Consider the following 14,293-nt stretch of genomic DNA (forward strand, 5'->3'; position numbering starts at 1 on the left):
CATGCCCACTTCCCTGAGCCTTGTAGCCACTGCCTTCACTGTCCACTGTAGCAATTCTGGAATTTTAACTTTGCTCAACATGGACTATCACTTTTTCCATGTTTCCAGGAGCCATGCTAGTAGCAAGTTTGTACTGACTCCTGGAATTCTTGCTAGGGAATTAAGTTCTGCATCTTGGGGAGCACTTCCAAGTCAAAAATTCTTCTCTATTCAATCTTACATTTGGTCCCTTTCTTCCAGCACCCTCAGGATCTCCTCCAGCTCCTATGGAATCATGGAATGGGGATGGGGAGGGCTAGTGAGGATTATGGGGAGGTATGTCTATAGGCTCAGACTGTTCTCAGGGGTTTGAGGAGTCAAAATAACCAGACATTGCATCTGATGTGTCAGGTTTTCCCAATAGCGGTCCTGACCTAGCATAACAGACCTGCCTTTGTTGGGTGTTTAACTGTCTTTGAAGGTCTGCTACTCTATTAAGTCCTGGGCTTGGACCTACCTCCCCCTCTTACTGTAGGAGATGAGAGCTTCTTTGTATGCAAACAAAGAGGCCCTCTGGTTCCACATCTGACTTTCAATTGCCTGGTACTTGTCCTCAGCTGTTCATGATCCTTCTGTAGACATCAACGGCACTTAGCAATAGCCATCCAATCTCATTGCGCTATAGCTACTCTCTCTACATCTCCAATGCCCGATACATTGCAAGTTCATGCCTTCCTCAGTATACCATCCCAATTCACCATGGATAAAACTTTTAAAAATTGGAGGGAAGGGAAGGGAGGGAAGGAAGGTGGCTGGCTCAAGGGAGAGGACTCCTGTGAAAAGCAGTCGATTAGGGAGCTCATTTGTTGTTACTGTTTAGTTAAAAAACAGTCCCAAGAGTTGTCGTCCCTGGAGGGGCGGAAGACAAATTCTCAGCAACAATCAGGGGAACCCAGCTTGTTGAACCTATAGTTGTGTGCGTGTGTGTGTTTTGTGGGAGGGAGGAGAGTGTTCTTTGATTTTCTTTAAAATGGTTATGTTGTGATCTGATCAGGCATAGCTTTGGAAAGAAGCAGTAATTCACAAGCCACTTCCTAGCTCCTGCCAAGCAGGAAAATTTTTTTTCTTCTTTTCCTCTGAGAAACAGACAGAATGTGGGCTATCAAACCAGTCATATCAGAGACCTAATTCCAGGTTCAGTAATTACTGCAGTGTCCACAGCCAGTCACTGAACACTTTCTCCTCTATAAATGGTGCTAACACTACTCGATGTACACTGATGTGAGATGGGCCTTACCTGTGGTGGGCAATGAGGGTCAGCAGTGACTACTCTGCCCTTGAGGGACCTGGTCTGTTCTCTGTGGGGTGGAATAGAAAGTCCACAGGATGAAGAAGCATCTGCTAATTATCAGTGAGGGAGCATCGGGATCAAGTTTTCACACAACTTCTCAGCACAGGATCAAAGTGAGAACACTGACCAGTTTGCCAGTAAGCAAGCATTCTTAAGAGGCACAGCCTCTGTAGCAGTCGATTAAAAAAAAGCCAGTTACCTCCTAAACGTACTCAGTAGCTTATCTACTAATAGGCTCTAGAAGTTACCTTTCAGTTTTGGGTGGTTTTTTAAAAAAAAAATTTTTTTTTTATACAGCAGGTTCTTATTAGTCATCAATTTTATACACATCAGTGTATATATGTCAATCCCAATCTCCCAATTCATCACACACATACACCCCCACCGCTTTCCCCCTTGATGTCCATACATTTGTTCTCTATATCTGTGTCTCTATTTCTGCCCTGCAAACCAGTTCATCTGTACCATTTTTCTAGATTCCACATATATGCGTTAATATACGATATTTGTTTTTCTCTTTCTGACTTACTTCACTCTGTATGACAGCCTCTAGATCCATCCACGTCTCTACAAATGACCCAATTTCGTTCCTTTTTGTGGCTAATATTCCATTGTATATATGTACCACATCTTCTTTATCCATTTGTCTGTCGATGGGCATTTAGGCTGCTTCCGTCACCTGGCTACTGTAAATAGTGCTGCAATGAACACTGGGGTGCATGTGTCTATTTGAATTATTGTTTTCTCTGGGTATATGGCCAGTAGTGGGATTGCTGGGTCATATGGTAATTCTATTTTTAGTTTTTTAAGGAACCTCCATACTGTTCTCCAAAGTGGCTGTATCAATTTACATTCCCACCAACAGTATAAGAGGGTTCCCGTTTCTCCACACCCTCTCCAGCATTTGTTTGTAGATTTTCTGATGATGCCCATTCTAACTGGTGGGAGGTGATACCTCATTGTAGTTTTGATTTGCATTTCTCTAATAATTAGTGATGTTGAGCAGCTTTTCATGTGCCTCTTGGCCATCTGTATGTCTTCTTTGGAGAAATGTCTATTTAGGTCTTCTGCCCATTTTGGATTGGGTTGTTTGTTTTTTTAATATTGAGCTGCATGAGCTGTTTATATATTTTGGAGATAAATCCTTTGTCAGTTGCTTCGTTTGCAAATATTTTCTCCCATTCTGAGGGTTGTCTTTTCGTCTTGTTTATAATTTCCTTTGCTATGCAAAAGCTTTTAATTTTCACTAGGTCCCACTTGTTTTTGTTTTTATTTCCATTACTCTAGGAGGTGGGTCAAAAAAGATTTTGCCATGATTTATGTCAAAGAGTGTTCTTCCTATGTTTTCTTCTAAGAGTTTGATAGTGTCTGGTCTTGCATTTAGGTCTTTAATCCATCTTGAGTTTTTGTGTATGCTGTTAGGGAGTGTTCTAATTTCATTCTTTTACATGTAGCTGCCCAGTTTTCCCAGCACCACTTATTGAAGAGACTGTCTTTTCTCCATTGTATATCCTTGCCTCCTTTGTTATAGATCAGTTGACTATAGGTGTGTGAGTTTATCTCTGGGCTTTCTATCCCATTCCATGGATAAATATTTCTGTTTTTGTGCCAGTACCACATTGTCTTGATCACTGTAGTCTGAAGTCAGGGAACCTGATACCTCCAGCTCTGTTTTTTTACCCTCAAGATTGCTTTGGCTATTCAGGGTCTTTTGTGTCTCCATACAAATTTTAAGATTTTTTGTTCTAGTTCTGTAAAAAAATGCCATTGGTGATTTGATAGGGATTGCACTGAATCTGTAGATTGCTTTGGGTAGTATAGTCATTTTCACAATATTGATTTTTCCAATCCAAGAACATGGTATATCTCTCCATCTGTTTTTGTCACCTCTGATTTCTTTCATCACTGTCTTAATAGTTTTCTGAATACAGGTCTTTTACCTCCTTAGGTAGGTTTATTCCTAGGTATTTTATTCTTTGTTGCAATGGTGAATGGGATTGTTTCCTTAATTTCTCTTTCTGGTCTTTCATTGTTAGTGTATAGGAATGCAAGAGATTTCTGTGCATTAATTTTGTAACCTGCAACTTTACCAAATTCATTAATTAGCTCTAGTAGTTTTATGGTGGCATCTTTAGGATAATCTATGTATAGTATCATGTCATCTGCAAACAGTGACAGTCTTACTTCTTCTTTTCCAATTCATATTCCTTTTATTTCTTTTTCTTCTCTGATTGCCATGGCTAGGACTTCCAAAACTATGTTGAATAATAGTGGCGAGAGTGGACATCCTTGTCTTGTTCCTGATCTTAGAGGAAATGCTTTCAGTTTTTCACCATTGAGAATGATGTTTGCTGTGGGCTTGTTGTATATGGCCTTTATTATGTTGAGGTAGGTTCCCTCTATGCCCACTTTCTGGAGAGTTTTTATCATAAATGGGTGTTGAATTTTGTCAAAAGCTTTTTCTGCATCTATTGAGATGATTGTATGGTTTTTCTTCTTCAATTGTTAATATGGCGTATCACATTGATTGACTTGCATATATTGAAGAATCCTTGCATCCCTGGGATAAATCCCACTTTATCATGGTTTATGATCCTTTTAATGTGTTGTTGGATTCTGTTTGCTAGTATTTTGTTGAGGATTTTTGTATCTATATTCATCAGTGGTATTGGTCTGTAATTTTCTTTTTTTGTAGTGTCTTTGTCTGGTTTTGGTGTCAGAGTGATGGTGGCCTCGTAGAATGAGTTTGGGAGTGTTCCTTCCTCTGCTTCCTCTGAGAAGGATGGCTGTTAGCTATTCTCTAAATGTTTGATAGAATTCGCCTGTGAAGCCATCTGGTCCTGGACTTTTTGTTGGAAGATTTTTTGTTGTTGTTGTTGGAAGATTTTTAATCATGGTTTCATTACTTGTGATTGGTCTGGTCATATTTTCCATTTCTTCCTGGTTCAGTCTTGGAAGGTTATACCTTTCTAAGACTTTGTCCATTTCTTCCAGGTTGTCCATTTTATTGGCATAGAGTTGCTTGTAGTAGTCTCTTATGATGCTTTGTATTTCTGCAGTGTCCGTTGTAACTAGAGGTTACCTTTCAGTTTAACAAATATTTATTAAGCCTCTACTATCTACTAGGTACTTGACACATTTCAGTAAATATGATTTTGTGTGACTTCCTGGTGACAACAGAGCACATTTGGAAAAAGAATGTCTCCTCTCCCCTGAATTGTATTACTGCTAGAGCCCCAGACTAGTCAAGGTTGGGGCATGGCCACAGAAGGAAATCAGCATATATCCTCATGAACACTGACAATAGCTGGCAGCAGGGCACATACCCTATCCAGCAAGTCTTTTAACGAAAGCTGCCAGGGAGGGGCTTAAAGTTTTCTAAGGAATCTATGGAACTGCAGAAAAAAATGTCTAAATTCAATAGTTGACAGGAACAATCTTTGGCAAACTGAAGTTTCTAAGCTATCTTTGATACTTCCTTATAGAAGTGCTACAGGAGCCCTAATTGACTAAAATTTTTAAGTTTTATTGGCTCATCTGGTCAGAAGGTAGTGTTTGAGAAACCACAAATATAGCAATTTTGAAATTTAGTAAAGTGGCAATGTATTTGGGAGTTAATATTATTAATATGCTTTTCCTTGATTCTCTTGTCTGTTTCTCTTGAGTTGCTTGGTTTTCTCCTTACCCTAGAAACATTTCCTTAAGAAGAGTAGCATAGTAAATCTACTGCCAAAAATCATTTGATTTCGGTTATTCTATTCACTTATGCAGAAAAGAAGCCACAGGGCTGCCCTAGTTGGAACAAGGCAGAATGCTATTATCATCCTCATTCTCATTCAGCTATGTAGTCTATAAGAAATATATTAATATTTGGGGAAAAACTTCATTTTATGAAGGTAAACACCAGACTTTGATGTTAATGTGTTACTTAATGATATCACTTAAATTTGTTTCCTGTGTAGGAAGCTGCCCCCAGTTGTTAAAAAAGAACTACATCCGTTCAGATAAGACATTCCTAAGTGAATTATAAGATGAATTATAAGGACAGTTTTTTGGCAATGGAAAGTTCTGAAGAAACAAATCTTGACAGTTCTAATACTTTTATTTTTAAAAGGATGAGTTAAAAAAAGAAACCCAAATAATAGGATTTGATGTTTGCCTGGGAAGCGGTAAAAAAGAATCTCTAACTTGGTGATAGAAAATTCAGCTTATCCTGGGGTGCTGATACCTAGTAACGTGACAGTCTGGCTTTTTTGGCAGTGGTTTCATATAAGTAGTTTAGAAGTAATTTTATCATCTTTCCCTGCTTGTCTCCATAAAACTATAATAGTTATTAAACCAATTTTAACTAAAATTAAGTATCAAAGTAATGCCTAGTATATGATAGGAACTCAGTAAACACATACTAAATTAATTTTTTAAGAATTCAAAAATTCCTTAATTTCCTTAGGGAAAAGGTGGGAAAGTAGGAAAAAGAAGTGTCAGAAACTGTAAAATTATAGAAATTCCTCAAATCAGTTTTTGAAAAACAGCTTCATGAATATTTAATAAAATTTATGTATTTAAGTAAAAACAAAACAAAAATGTGTAAAATTAATCATTATTATTCTCATAAACTAAGAAAAAAATCTAATCACGGGTTCGTGCCCCGGTCCAGGAAGATTCCACATGCTGTGGAGTGGCTGGGCCTGTGAGCCATGGCCACTGAGCCTGCACGTCCAGAGCCTGTGTTCCACAACGGGAGAGGCCACAGCAGTGAGAGGCCTGTGTACCGCAAAAAAGTAAAAAAAAAAAAAAAAAAAAAAAAATACTATAGTGTATTTATATGCTTATAGGTATACAAATGTTGAGCATGTATTATTATCATCAGATTATAGAAAGGGCTGTTGAGTATCCAGTGATTCATATATATTCACAGCTTATCTTTTTTTTAAAATTTAATTATTATTAAAAAAACTTTTTTTTGTCTGCATTGGGTCTTCATTGCTGCACACTGGGTTTCTCTAGTTGCAGCAAGTAGGGGCTACTCTCAGTTGCGGTGCACAGGCTTCTCATTGCAGTGGCTTCTTTTGTTGCAGAGCAGGGCTCTAGGCACGCGGGCTCCAGTAGTTGCAGCATGTGGGCTCAGTAGTTGTGGCTCGCGGGCTCTAGAGCACAGGATCAGTAGTTGTGGAGCACAGGCTTAGTTGCTCCGTGGCATGTGGGATCTTCCCGGACCAGGGATTGAACCCATGTCCCCTGCATTGGCAGGCATAGTCTTAACCACTGCACCACCAGGGAAGCCCCTCACAGCTTATTTTGACTTTAACCTGGTAACTGCACATTATCATATTAGCCTAGATAGAAACGTAGTAAGAATAGAACTTCTGATATTAAAATAAAATGAAAAGGCTTTTTGGCTTAGTCAATAAAATATTTTTCTCTTTCCATTTTGAGTATACTAATCCTAGGGTCAGTTAATTTCATAACTTTTCCTAGAGATATAAGGAGTAATAACTGATCCAGGAATTCCACAGAAAATTCTATGTTCCCATACAGGGTCTGGGTATGCAGTGATAACAGGTGTCTGGATCGCCAAGATACAACTGAACAGGTCATTTCATCTGGTATTTGAGATTCTTTGTGTGAGTTAAAAAAAAAGACCTGTTGCATCAATCCATTGCTTTAGAGTCACACTTCATATATTACATAAAGAAAAAAGGCCATTTATGATTATTTTTCCATTTAGTAAAAGAGTTAAAAAAAAATGTTTACCCTTGAAGTCTGTTTGCCCTAAACCCTTATACAAGTTAGTCCTAAGAGGAATCATGTTCAGGATCCAAGAAACCCAGAGAGAAAAAGAGTCACACAAACCATTCGCCAGTGACAGAGGAGTCAGCAAACTGTTGGAAAACAGAGAAAGCTTGTAATAATGAAAAAAGGACAGAGTTTTTTTAACCAATCACTTGTTTTCTTTTAAAAACACATAACCACATTAACTTTTTGTTTTATACAACCATCTACAAACTATAAAACAGTACCACATTGTGCATTTAACCTACTTTCAAGAAGGGAAATCCACACTTCGTAAGAATTCTACCCATGTAAGAAAGAAGGAAAAAGGAGACAGGTAATAGCATAGTCACAGATACAACATGAGTTCAAGCAAGCATCAATTCTTTGACGTCACCTTTTCCATTTACCAGAGTGGAGAGAGTAAGAAAGCAAGGGAGAAAAAAGAGGGAAAGCAGCACCCACAGAGGACTAATCACATTCCATAGTTACTTTTGACAACTATAGTTCAGAGTTTCATAGAATAGTATCATTTGACCAACACAACATGGTGTGGCGGGGTGGGGGGGGTGAAGGAAACATGAGTAGAGGGAGAGGATTCAAAAAGACAGGTACCTTTTACACCCTATTGCCCTCCTAAATACTCTTCATGGATACAAGCTTCTGTGTTAATCTGGAAAACAGCAAGATATTAATCTTCACAATGTGATAAAGCTTAAGAGTTCTGCTTTTTTTGCAAACGTGAGTGACTCACAATTTCACTTTACAGTTCAAAAGAATAACAACATCATGATCATTCAGGATTCCCCACAATCTTCCTCCCTATTCCCATCACGCTGGTGTTGCTACAGGACAATCAGGGAAGTGTGGGTAGGGACTTCAGAGATAATGATGAAGGGATAGTGAGATGGAATCCTCGCTCTTTTTTAGAAGTCCACATCTTTCTGGTAGTAAGTCTTCCCTCTGATGTGTGGTGGTACAGAGGAAAGGGCATAGGAAGAACTAAGGTAATATGGTAGAAGTAACTGGTTTGAAGGTATACAAGATGAGACTGTGTAATTAGCAGACACACTGAATCCAAGGCAAACAGTTGGTTATTTGATTGTCCTCCTTAGGTTGATGGCACCATAAAAAAACAAAAACAAAAACAAAAACAAACAAAACTGAAGGTGACTTTGATTTAATAATAAAATGAACCAAAGGTCTGCTACAAGGAAACATGCTTTAGATGAAAAGCAGTATAATGATTTTCTTCTCTTCAGGGGAAACTCTCATCTTGTCCCTCTGACTTCCTCTTCCACAGTGAGTAAGCAAATTCATTCTGGAAGGTTGTTTTTAAGGGGCAACTCAATATCAGAGTTTTTCTAATTCATACCAGAAAGGCATTATGAGCCATTCCCATCAGCAGGCTCCTCTCCATTCCCAGGCAAACTTCTCATATCATTTAAACTAAGCTCTTCCGAATCTAATGAAATGCTTTTACTTTTCCATATTTGGTGAGTAGTGTGGCTTAATGCTGGTTGAATTAATGGTTTGTAGCATTGGCCAGCACAAATTTCTTATGCTCTAATATAATCAACTCTATGCCACATTACCACTGTGCTCTGACATTGTATAGACTGAAAATACAATGCAGAGGGTTAGCTTTTGAGATTTACTATCAAGACTGATACCTGAAACGCAGAAATGAAGTGTGTTTAAGTTATTTACAAAATGTCTTTAATTTTCCTTGTTTCAGCTAATCATCCAAAGCAAGAAATAAAAGTTAGATGTGTCACAAAATGAATTAAGCTCATAAATTTGATTTACTCCTCTTTACCTAACTTTTCCTGAAGTTCTACTAGAACTTTTACTGTCTTAACCTAGTGACACTGATCTTATTTATTGTTGGCTTTTAAAATTAGATTTGTTAAAAGTATGGGGATTTTGTAGTTGAGAAAGCCTTAGATTCAACATAACTTTTTTCAATCTGAGAAGCTATCTTAATGTTAAAAATTTCAATGTTGTATAGCAAGAAGTACTTATTTTTTTGGGCTAGAAAATTTCATGCAAACTGTTACAGAAAACAATAATCTGAAATTCGTTTACCAAATAAAGTGCAATCACTTCAGAGAAACCTAAGTTTTTGAATAAAATAATGCCATGGATAGAGTTATTTTCTAAATTACTTTTCTTAGACTAAGAAATTTTTCTAGTCATTGCTTAGAAAATTGCACTTGGGCATAAAGAACTATTTCCTGAATAAAGCAAAGTAGTGGAGAAAGATGGTAGGGAAACAAAGGCAGGTCTCTTACCAGCTGTATAACCACTGAAAGGAGAGACAGCAAGGCATTGTCACCTCCATGCCATCAAGCTCATATACTTTCCTAACTGCCCTGCTGCCAAGGTCCAACATCCTTTTGCTCTTCTCTGCTATCTCCACAATTATTTTATTTCTCTTCAACTAAACGTCTGTTAATCTGATGCCTGTATGCTCAGTAATAGGCTACTTTTTTCTGTTCTTAACTTGCCTTAGTTAAGAAAGGATGAACTGCTTTCTCTAGTTATCATGACTGTACTTTGGTCAAATCATGGTAGAAGGATACCATATAGCAACAAGTTACTTCTAGTAAAATCTGTTAAAATCTTAGAACTCTTACGTTGAGAATATTGGGATGTCACAAATCCTAGGGGCTGGGCTCCATTTTCCTCTTTAAGGGTTCATACATGTTACTGCTGAGGTGATTGGCATTCTCCTCTCACATCATTGCTTCTGAATTTGAAGTTAAGCAGGTTTCTTAAGGAGAAAAATGGCTGATGCCAGAAAAGAAAGATGCACATAGGTTTTCAACATCTTTCCAATCTTAGAAATAACTATTATAACCTAATTAATGATGACTTAATGTTTGATCATTTTATTGTCTCTCTGTATTGGTATGAAATCCTCCGCAATGACTCCATTTTAATAGTATAGGCAGCCTTAATAATAGGTGCATATTTGTGCATAGAAAATAAGCCACTTTTGTCTTTTACTTTCTCTACACAAATCAATGCTTTCCATACTTTCTTTCATAAAATGAAAAAGGAATTTTATTCGTTTTTTATATTTCCTTTTCATTAATTTGGGGAGTATTTTCACTGATATCAAATTGAGTGATTCTCAAATAAAATAAAGCTAGAATTTCTAAACCTAAAATCAGATGAAGTTTTACCTTTGGTTAGATTGCTGCTCCTTTAAAATGACTCTGTGACATTCATTTCCTAAGAGTTCTACTGAGAGTTTCAGCGTACAAGAAGCTCCAATAAAATTTTAGGTAGGATATAGCATTCACAACGGCTAGGGCATATAGAACTTAGGAGAGAAAAATGCACAATGCCTTTTTCGGAGAAAAAAAAAATTAAATATATATTCTGTCTCCCAAACCATTTTCTCCTGATGAGGAAAAGCCCTCTTTTCTCTTTACAGCTTTAGGAGGAACATAAAGCTGTTGTGTTTAAATACATATTTGAGTAACTGTCATAGTAAGTTGAAAGTTACATAAGCCTTATCATTCTTGAATAGACTATGCTGATAGGATGAACATCAGAAAAATAATACATTCTAACATTGTATTACCTATGAAAAAAATAATACTGATTACGGCCTAGAATCATAATAGTTGAAGAAAGACCAAATTGGTCATAGGATACACTGAAGTAAAAACACTGGAGAATTCAAATACCAGAAGTCAACTGTAAGATTTTATGTGTGTCACTATATAGGTTTACTAGTAAGAATGAAGTTGACAACTCAAATTGCTCTGGATACACATTAGTACCACCAATTTTATTTGTACAGGAAATGACTGGTCCACTGGACTTATCTATGTAATTCAGGAATAATTACTGCTACTTTTTGACAGACCAGTGATATTTCCCCCATAGTTTTAAAGTACAAAACCAGAATAGTTAGAAAAAAATCCCAAGTATAAATAATGTAACCTTTAAACTATTAAGGGTCACTAAATTGTTACCACTGATTATCATAAATGATTCAATTTACTTAAACTAAAAAAAAACCAAAAACCCAAAATTAAACTTCTCTTCTTCAGTTTTGGGCCAAGGAACATGCTTGGCAAAACAAAAAAAACAATAAAGGCCACAAAGTTTTATGATTTTTCAGAAAAAAAAAAAAATCTCGATTCAGGAAGGGAACAGATTTGGGGAACTTGTAAGAATAAAGATGAAAAAAAGAAAACCTCCTTTAAAAAGAAACTATTTGTCAGTTAATTGGCAGAATTTTGGTAGTAAGAGGAACTTTAATTAATCTACTGGAATTACGACAGGGATGAGTAAAGACTTGTGATACATGGGAGAAGAGCTGATGACAAAAGGGTATACTAAGGGGTAGTAACCATGTTTTTAATACTAAGTGATAATACTAAATTTAATGCCAACCACATTCAAGAAAAGTAAAATCCCTTATGGCTTTTGGGCTTATCTGGATGACTTAGGAAATAGGAAAGAAATTAGAAAAAGAAGTGAAAATGAGCATTATGTACAGACCATGATAGTCTGAAATTTCCAAGAAATACTTTTTGTGTATAACCAAGTTCAAGACCCCCAAATTTTAAAAGCAGTTTTTCTATCATAGGAGGGGCATGAAATCCAATGTTCATCCTTTAAAACTGCTGGGAGAGGGCTTCCCTGGTGGCGCAGTGGTTGAGAGTCTGCCTGCCGATGCAGGGGACATGGGTTCGTGCCCCGGTCCGGGAAGATCCCACATGCCGCGGAGCGGCTGAGCCCGTGAGCCATGGCTGCTGAGCCTGTGCGTCTGGAGCCTGTGCTCCGCAACTGGAGAGGCCATAACAGTGAGAGGCCCGCGTACCACAAAAAAACAAACAAAAAACAAAAAAAACTGCTGGGACAAATGGCTGCTAAGGTCTGTTTTATCACTGTAATGTAAAAGAGGAAGGATAATTTGTTCTATGCTCTCAAAAGCATGGTTTCCCCAAGACAGACTTTGAATTTGATCAAATTCTGGCTAAAGTAAGAGGGCCCATAAGAAAAACTATCCAATGAGGGTGTAGAGAGTCTCTGAAATAGCTGTCTTCTAATTCTGAGTTAGTAAAGGCTGTACTTCAATTACCCTACATGCTGAAGCTTAATAAGGCATAACTTCAGTTGTTATGGTTGGAATATGGGCAAATGTATTCCACATCTGTTCCTTTAAAGAAAAAAGTATCAGAGCTCTTAAAGAAATTTCAACTGGTTGTGTGGAAGTGTGTGGATGCTTTGTTATGAGAGACATGCTCAGGATTCTAAAGCAGCAGCAACATAAGAAATCAGTAATAAAACTTTGGCTTAAAATTAAAAAGAAAGGAAAGAAAAAGTCAAACTGGTGCAAGTTGTCTCATGAAAGAGGTATTGTGGACTAAACCCTCATAAATGCTGTCCAACATTAGTTTCCCCTGTCTTCTTTCACTGTTATCACCTTCATTGTACAGGAGTTATATCATTCTTTTATGGTTAAGTTTCATAAATAATGAGAAAACCATATGTAACAAATACATCATATTTCCCACCCACCCAGCAACCCTCCCCAAAATAAGAAAAGTTACATCAAATTAAAAAGTAGCTTCGTGAATGAAGGTACTGCTCTAAGTTGCACTTTCCCTGCAAGTGCGGCCAGTGCTTTTGCGCTGGGTATGAAGGAAAGGAAAAAATTCTCCACATAAACAGACAAAAAATTTAAAAACCAATGTCCGGTTTCAACCAGTCAAAACCGGGCCAAGCGGAAGCCGAGATATCTCGGTACCGTCCCATCAGAGGGTCCTTGCAATGCTTGTTCTTCATCCTGACAGGTATCTGTGTCCTTGTGATTGTAAACAATCCATAAGATACTATGTTTTTGTTCCTTAAAATGTCCTCTGATTGGCAAAATGAAGTAAATATTTGTTTTAAAAGTAGAAAATGAAAATTAAACCAGAAGAAAAGAAAAGAAACACAGTGAGCTTGTTTGGAGTCCATAGGATCCGATCTGGAAGAGCTCGGAAAATGTGTTATATGTCTTCTCCTGTTTTCGGCTGGAAAGGTACTAGAGGTTGCGTTGGTCGAGGAAAGAACTGTAGAGTAGGAAAACCAAGGAAGTTAATCTAGACTTCAGAGGATTCAAGTGTTAGCTTCATCATCTGTGTCTTCTATCAATACCTTAGTGTCACGAGCCTTGGATCTAGTGGTAATAAGAGGAAAAAAAATACTTAGTCCATTACTAAAATACAAACACATCCAAAGTATTAGGTACATTTCCAATCTTACTACCATTAAAAATACCAGGCACAGGCACCATACACTGTTGGACACCAGATGGACTGTTCCTGGAGTTTCGTATTCAATTGCTGGTATTACTGGAAAAACACTAAGAAACTAGATTGCAACCAGAGGAAGGAAACAAAAACAATGCCAGGTCATGTGCAATGGAGGGACTTTGATTTTATGATGTATCTCTTTAAACTCTTTGAGTGACAATTTTCATCTCTGTAAAGCAGGAATAATAATACCTATTTTACAAAATACTGCTTTCACTTCATGGAGATAGTATGAATATCAAGTGAGAAAATGGATATAAAAAATATCAGTAAAGCATTAAACAAATATAAGGAATTATGATAAGGATGACAGAAGAATCATTTGAGGTACACATGAAAAACCAGGAGAGTTGGCCAGCAGGTGATAAGACCTAAGGAGAGACATGACAGTTGTCTTCAAACAGTTAACAAAGTATACATAGAAGAGGCAGAAAACGAAGTTATGTTAGAAAGCCCAATCAGGATCAACTGGCTGAAATTATAGTGAAGCATATTTCAACATAAGCTATCTACCACAATAATTATCCAACAATAAAAGCAGGTGCCTCGTATAGTTATAAACTTCACTATCACTGATGACTGTCAATCAGCATAAGATGACCAACTATTCAGGATGTTGTAAAAGACATTCCTGCGTGGGATGAAAAATGGGATTAGATAATGTCAAAATGTTCTGCAACTCACAAGCCCCATGAGGTGAAGTGGGTATTATTATTATTACTCGACAGAGGTGAAAATAGACATTCAAAAAGTTAAGGATGTGCTAAAGGTTGCATGAGTCACAAAGTCAGTACTCAATCTCAGAACTTCTTATTTTAGATTCCCTGCTCTCTCGTTACATATATTACATATAACCTGCTCCATT

At 37.3% G+C, this 14,293-nt stretch overlaps 1 protein-coding gene across 2 annotated transcripts in view; it reads right to left on the bottom strand.

Annotated features, from left to right (window-relative positions):
- Positions 1-7,145: 7,145 nt before the first annotated feature.
- XPR1 (xenotropic and polytropic retrovirus receptor 1) overlaps positions 7,146-14,293 on the bottom strand; it is a 197,598-nt gene continuing 190,450 nt past the window's right edge. The window contains exons 15-16 of one of the 2 annotated variants that reach the window (XM_029228318.1): positions 13,271-13,292; positions 7,146-13,185 (exon numbers count right to left, since the gene is read on the bottom strand). In XM_029228318.1, the coding sequence (XP_029084151.1) occupies positions 13,123-13,185; positions 13,271-13,292 (85 nt within the window). In that variant the 3' untranslated portion in view covers positions 7,146-13,122. Of the gene's footprint in view, positions 13,293-14,293 lie in introns of both variants that reach the window. The other variant, XM_029228319.1, reaches the window with a different exon arrangement.

The sequence above is a fragment of the Monodon monoceros genome, unplaced genomic scaffold (genome assembly GCF_005190385.1).
Source record: "Monodon monoceros isolate NGI ecotype Baffin Bay Population unplaced genomic scaffold, NGI_Narwhal_1 Super_Scaffold_18, whole genome shotgun sequence".
NCBI classification, from domain to species: Eukaryota; Metazoa; Chordata; class Mammalia; order Artiodactyla; family Monodontidae; genus Monodon; species Monodon monoceros.